Source organism: Antrostomus carolinensis, unplaced genomic scaffold (assembly GCF_000700745.2).
Source record: "Antrostomus carolinensis isolate BGI_N321 unplaced genomic scaffold, ASM70074v2 scaffold3338, whole genome shotgun sequence".
Taxonomy (NCBI): Eukaryota; Metazoa; Chordata; class Aves; order Caprimulgiformes; family Caprimulgidae; genus Antrostomus; species Antrostomus carolinensis.
Window position 1 is genome coordinate 115,886 of NW_010334863.1, and position 6,967 is coordinate 122,852.

General features: G+C 42.0%; 1 protein-coding gene across 1 annotated transcript in view; it reads left to right on the forward strand.

Moving 5' to 3' along the window:
- Window positions 1–6,743, forward strand: part of LRP6 (LDL receptor related protein 6) — a 71,498-nt gene extending 64,755 nt beyond the window's left edge. The window contains exons 18-21 of the mRNA XM_010174314.2: window positions 690–920; window positions 2,169–2,305; window positions 3,714–3,811; window positions 5,558–6,743. Coding sequence (XP_010172616.1) covers window positions 690–920; window positions 2,169–2,305; window positions 3,714–3,811; window positions 5,558–5,849 — 758 coding nt within the window. The 3' untranslated portion in view covers window positions 5,850–6,743. The remainder of the gene's footprint in view (window positions 1–689; window positions 921–2,168; window positions 2,306–3,713; window positions 3,812–5,557) is intronic.
- Window positions 6,744–6,967: the final 224 nt, after the last annotated feature.

Sequence of the window (6,967 nt, forward strand, 5' to 3'; positions counted from 1 at the left end):
TACAGATTCCTCATAAGGATGGCATCTCTAAAGCTGATGCTCAGCTATATCTGTAACCATCAGTGTGCATCGGATGTGGAGTAGATTAGGTAGTGTAATAAATATCAGCAAACCCAAAATTCATAATTGGTGCATCACCTCTGCTGTTCTGCATAGATGAATGTTACACAGTTGAGGAAGGGAGTGCCAATCTGTTACACTGAATGATATAACCTAGGTGCTTCTGTGATGAGGTGCAATGTGAAAAGTAGTTGTCATCGTCTTTAATGACAAGAAAAAACATAACTGGACTCCCCAGCATGGTGCCATCTGGAGTCATGGCTGCAGATCTTGTTCATCCGGTTCAAAGGATAGCCCTACCTGTCAGCATGAAGCAAGATCAGGACCTGGTTCATCAACCCCCCTGCACATGCATGTGTTGTTGATTTCCTGTCTTGTGATTCAAAAACCTCTCTGCATGTGTGGAGGCTGTCTTGTCCACAGGTAACCCTTACGGACACTCAGAGTCTTTAAACAGACCTGTCCCAGGGCCTGCTTTTCCTTCCTATATGTTAATTTAAAAGCTGTTGTCTGCCTACAGAAGAGGAGGCTTTTATTTTTTCCTGTGTGGAAAGATGTCAGGAAAACTAATGTTGATACGTGAAGCTGTTGATAAACTTATGCAGTCTGATTTTCCTTTCTTCTTTTAGACACAACGGAGGAGCCGGCGCCGCAACCCAACAATACGATAGGCTCCATCATCGGCGTGATCCTCACGGTGTTTGTGGTTGGAGCAATGTACTTCATCTGCCAGCGGGTGCTGTGCCCACGCATGAAGGGAGATGGGGAAACAATGACCAATGATTATGTGGTGCATGGACCAGCCTCTGTACCTCTTGGTTATGTGCCTCACCCAAGCTCTTTGTCGGGGTCTCTTCCTGGTGAGTAAACAATATGATCCTTGTCCTGCTCTTTGGCACCACGTAGTTGTAGCTGAGGATGCGGTGCATGTATGCACAGGAGATGTCCATTCCAGATGCATGATTCTCAGAAGCTGTTGGAAGCCCAGGACTGTTAAGGCTTGTCACCATCCTTCTTTATAATAATAATGAACTGCTGTTTTACCTATGCTACTCCCAAGCATTTAGGTACTTAGCAGAACTGTAAGCCCATATAGATGTACATACCATGGGAGTTCTCTTCTTTTGCTACTACGGCAGCCTCCTTTTGGACTATTAACTGCATCAGCAATGTATCACAGTGGTACAGGATAAAGTTATACAGTTATATTCATGGCATTTTAACATTATGTAACTATTCTTGTTAGTTTTGTAGACTGAGTTTGTATGCTTGTGAAACTCCTTGTAAAGCCTGTCATGACCAGCAATAACTGTGGTCTCAGCTTATTTTTAGTGGTGAAGTTTCCAACACCAATCTAACTACATGATGCTACTGCTGTTTAAAAAGTAAGACTTAACTGCAGTGTTGCACTTAATTTATATGCATTGCTTCTGTATATGCTGGTTAAATATGTACTGTAACGTGTGGCTTTGGATCCAGCAGGTTCCAGTCAGAACACAGAGGTTCTGTGAGGATGTTACATGGTTAATGTGCCCAATTTCTTTGCTTTCATAAAGAGAGTGTCTTTCAGCAGAATTTTCACCATTATTTTGAGCACAGTGGCATACTTCTCCATTTCTCACTTGGATTCTCTGCCAGCACGCTTCAGTCCGGTAGCAAAAGCTCACTTAACGGTGTGGAAACGAAAGAACAGAAACCCTCTCTTCTCTTGCACAAATTTCAGTTACACAGTTTGAGGTGGTCAGAGTCAGTTTCATGTTTTATTCTGAGGCATAGAAATGGTGCCTGAATGCCTGTTCTCTCAAGTCTTTTCCAGCCATTCAAGTGAAAGAAACCTGTTTCTCTTCACACAGCTCTAGTAAAGCCCAGTGCAAATCCTGCCACTGAGCAGCTAATACGCAACACCAACATGTTTATCCCCTGGCAGTCTTCATTCTAGTTGTCCATCAACAAGTACAGAATTTGCTCTTAATACCAAGAAGATTAATTTTGGTTTTTGGAGTTATGCTTCTACTGCTGCTATATTCTCCAGATTATTTTTTTAAGCTTTCTTTACTCTGTTTGTTTGAAATAATTGAATATTGACATACATCCTTGTTCTTCTTCAGGAATGTCGCGAGGTAAATCTGTGATCAGCTCCCTCAGCATTATGGGAGGGAGCAGCGGGCCACCCTATGACAGGGCTCATGTCACTGGAGCCTCTTCCAGTAGTTCTTCAAGTACCAAAGGCACTTACTTTCCTCCAGTAAGTCATTCTATTATTTATAGACATTTAATAGCTTTCAGTTAGTGTCTTTCTGAGGATAATTAATAGACAGATGAATGTTTTGGTTTAGATTTCTAGCCTTATAAATTTGTTTAAATATGGACTAAGTGATTTTGAAAGGGAAGGGAGAGGAGATTGTCTTCATTGAAAACTGTAGGAATTTTCTATTAATTTTAAGAAGTTGTGAGAGAACTCAGTGCCAGAAAAAGATGTTAGATTGAATGTCAGGGGAGATTAAAAAATCCCTATAAATGTTGAGCAGCTCTGGCAGAGCAATCTCCTTTCATTATACTCTGCTATGTGCTTCTGGAGGTAAGACTATGGTTGATTCTGTATAGAGCTTTCAAGGAATTAAACTTAAGTTTTTTGTCACGTGTCTTACAAGGGACAAATAAATAAATGTCTTGTAACTCCATAGCATTCCTCTAGTCACAAATGGGTACACTAGATGCTATGTAAAAGTCTCTTTAGTTCCTGCATCAGCAGTGGGTGGTTTAGCTATTTTTATAGTGAAGTCCACCAAGCCACTATCGAGAGTTAGGGAGTTACGTGCTCAGTCCACGCAGGTTGAAATTTTCAATTGTCTATTTTCAGTTCTGAGAATCAACCCATCATGTTACATCTTTAAACTAATCAAAATCCTGTTTGTGCAGTAAGAACGTGCCTGTGGAGGGAACAAACGCTTGCCTTGGACAGCAGGCTGCAAGTATTATAAGCCACATAATACTTGGGGACTACAGCTAGCAGGAACCAACATTGCCAGTCTGCCTAAGGCACTGGTACCCTAGTGACAGTCTAGCATTCAGCTTTACTTTTCAGCACTGGGTATGTCAAAATAGCAACAGCAGTCAGCGCTTTTTGAGAAGAGCTTAGTAACAGCTTCCACGGGAATGGTAAAAAGCCACATTTCCAGTGTCTGTTAAAGAACTGGGAAATAAGGGTGGGTGTCGAGAGGGTGGGGTCAGGCTCTTTTCAGTGGTGCTCAGTGACAGGACAGGGGGCAAGGGGCACAAACTGGAACACGGGAAGTTCCATCTGAAGGTGAGGAAAAAAATCTTTACTGCGAGGGTGCCAGAGCACTGGGACAGGCTGCCCAGAGAGGTTGTGGTGTCTCCTTCTCTGGAGACATTCAAAACCTGCCTGGATGCAGTCCTGTGCAACCTGCTGTAGATGAACCTGCTTTGGCAGGGGGGTTGGACAAGATGATCTCCAGAGGTCCCTTCCAACCCCCACCATTCTGTGAAACAGAAGAAAAACCCAGTTTGTTAGGAGGGGCTATGCATGCAGTTCTTAATTTAAGGTTCCTATTAAACACTACAAAAAAAGAAAATTTATAAACAAATGTTTTCTTCAGTCTCCTCCATATGTATTTTTTTTTTCCCCTTAGATTTTGAACCCGCCACCATCACCAGCTACTGAACGTTCCCATTATACCATGGAATTTGGTTATTCTTCAAACAGCCCATCCACTCACAGATCCTACAGGTAATTATTATTACAATAGCTTCTGTCAGAATCAAAGCGGTTAGTGTAGAAAATGCAGAATAAAGACAGCCTCTGCTCCATCAGAATTGCAATCAAAGACCCTAATTCTGCAAGCACTAAAACAGATGCTTAAGTGGGTTCACATGTGTCCTGTCACTGAAGTGTGCGTGTAAGTGCAGCACTGTTTGAGGTAAATTGTACAGTCAGTGGGTTGGTGGGACACGTCTCGGGTATATTGCTTTAGGGAGAATGACTGCTCATCACAAAATTAACTACATGCCAAAAGAAGCCTGGTACCATGATAACTTGGAGCCAATAAACGCTTTTTTTTAGGCTTCTGTCATAAATAATTTACTACGTAATTATCAGAAATGATAGGCAAACACCATGCAGAGGGAAGTTGGCAATATAAAGGCTAGTAAATCAGAAGTAGCATTAATATTGTGGCCTAGATAAAGCACAGAAATTCGAATTTCACATATTAAGGGTTAATATCTGAAAAAGGTTGCTAATCTCTTGCTTATTTTCTCTGATATCTATGGGCATGCAAACTTTATCTCTGTTTACTTGAGTGTATCTTTCTCACCTTCCCTGTAAGGTGATAGAGTTCATTATCATTTTATAACTAGTTACCAAAAATAAAGAAAGAGAGACCTGCTAGCTAAGGGTGTAAAGGTTCCCCTCCCAAATCACTAGTAAATCTGGTCAGTGAGAAGACTGCAGTGTATTTGTCTATTGAAAGAAATGCCTCTATAACAGAGAGCCTTTGGGGGCTTTTGGATAATGAGGTCTCTGGGGCTGAAAAGACATCTCTTCTCCATTAGCAGACAATATGGCCTCTGTTGTGCAGAAGGTCAGACCAGATGTTTATAATGGTCCCTTCCAGCCATATGAAAAACCTTTTTAAAATGATGAGTAATTTTCTAATGAAAGAAACCCCAATTTTGGCACTGACATGAATCATGCTGATCACTGGTTAGCTGATGTGACTTTCAGTATTATAAATGGTATTGGGGTTGAATGCTCCCCCACCCAAAAATAAACCCTGGCCTTGCTGCTTCTCATCATCTTGTCTTTCCTAACATTCTGACTTGAATATAGAGGAGCTGCATGCCCACCCACCCCCAACAAACTGACCCTGATGCTGGTAGTTGTAACTGCCAAGCACCTCCCTTCCTAATTTGTTTTCTTTAAAGTATCTTGGGTTCATTTTAAAAGACATTTTGTGGTAGCAGCCTTTTGGAATTCCATCCCAGTTACTGCTCTGACAAGTAATTCTCCTGACAGCTATGAATGTGCCAGGTGATTTTCAGTCTTCCTGTCTGGACTTGGGAGTTAGTATCCATAAATTGAATAACGGAAACAGAATATCTTCTCCATGTAGTTGCAACACAGCTATTTGCACCCCACCCTTCCCCATGCCCTTCCAGCCACTGTCTTATGAGCAACATTTTCTACCTCCGCTAAGGCCTTAGGGTGCCTGTTGCCTGTAGCTAATTAATAATTAGTATCCCTTTAACTAGTTGCTATAATTTGATGCTGTAGTGCAAAGATGGACCTTCTGAAGGGAAGCTGGCAAGTTTACGATGCCAGAGGAGAGCGTGATGCTGTATCTGCTGCAGAGAGGTTGACATGCTCTTCCTTTCCATATGGCTTGCCCGCTGCCTGCTTGTTCACCAGTACATCACCCAAAATACACAGCCTTTCTATACACCAATGCTTTCCCCATCCATCTCCCCACCACAGCTACAGGCCTTACAGCTACCGGCATTTTGCACCTCCCACGACGCCCTGCAGCACGGATGTCTGTGACAGTGACTACGCCCCGAGCCGAAGGGTCACGGCAGCGACGGCCAAGGGCTACACCAGTGACTTGAACTATGATTCAGAGCCAGTGCCCCCACCACCCACTCCACGCAGCCAGTACCTGTCGGCGGAGGAGAACTATGAGAGCTGCCCGCCTTCCCCCTACACGGAGCGGAGCTACTCTCACCATCTCTACCCGCCGCCGCCGTCCCCCTGCACGGACTCCTCATGAGGGGCAGCCCCCCCGCCCCGTTATCTGCCTCCGCCGTGAAAGTGTAAATACAAAATGTTCTGCTGGGGAGGGGGGAGGGAGCTCTTGGCGAGGGAGGAGGTAGGACAGTGTACAGTTAAATGTTATTAAATGGGGTGGAGGAATACTGAAGATATTTGTACAGAAGAAAAAAAAAAGGATATTTATATATTTTCTTAAACAGCAACTGCTGCTTGTGCCATAAGAAGAAAAATTTTTGTATAAAAGAACCCAGACATTTGTACAAAAAGCTTTTATTTTTGCAAATGGAACACAAAAACATGCCTTAATCCAGTGAAGTGACTGAGCACATAAGGAAATGGAAGGACCAGGATGTGTTATTTGTCCAGTGAGGTGAGATACGGGGTTTGTCAATACCAAAAATGTTTAAAGTAATTAATAATAAAGAAGTCCGTCTCAGAGCAGCATACCATAGATACTTGGAAGTAGCCAAATAACCTCTATGTTAACTACAGAGGGCCAGCAACTAAAGTCAAACTTGAAAACACAGTCAGGACAGATATTAACCTTACACAAAGGGCTTTGTTTTCTACAGGACTACAGCAATCGTAGCAGTGAATCCAGAATAATCACTTTTTTAAATGAATACGCCTCTGTTTTTCCTTAATGCATTTACCAAACTAGAGTGTTTAGAGCTCTCTCCTTGCTTCTGGAATTTTAGTCATTTTTGTTGGGTGTATTTTAAATTTTTCTCCTATTTTAGCTTTTCCCATCTCTTCTGCATCCTTTCTTCCTGCCTGTGTCACTTTAAATCATTATACCCTTATTTAAAGTACTGCTAGAACTGGGCTGCTGTGAATTCTTTTTTTTTTTTTTCCCCCCTCCTAATTAGCCTTGTCATGCAGTGAGTATCATGCTATACATAACCTTCTTCATTTTGCCAACACGGTAGGATTCTGTTTTGTACCAGGTCAGTATGATTTTCACATAATTGACAAGGGTAATATGCTTATACCTGAATGATTTTTAGTCCCTTAAAAAAGAAAACCTTATTTTGACCTAGTGCCCAGAAATTGTCAAAATATTTTTATACCACATATAATATAGACAGCATATTTATAAACTATAAATTTAACCAT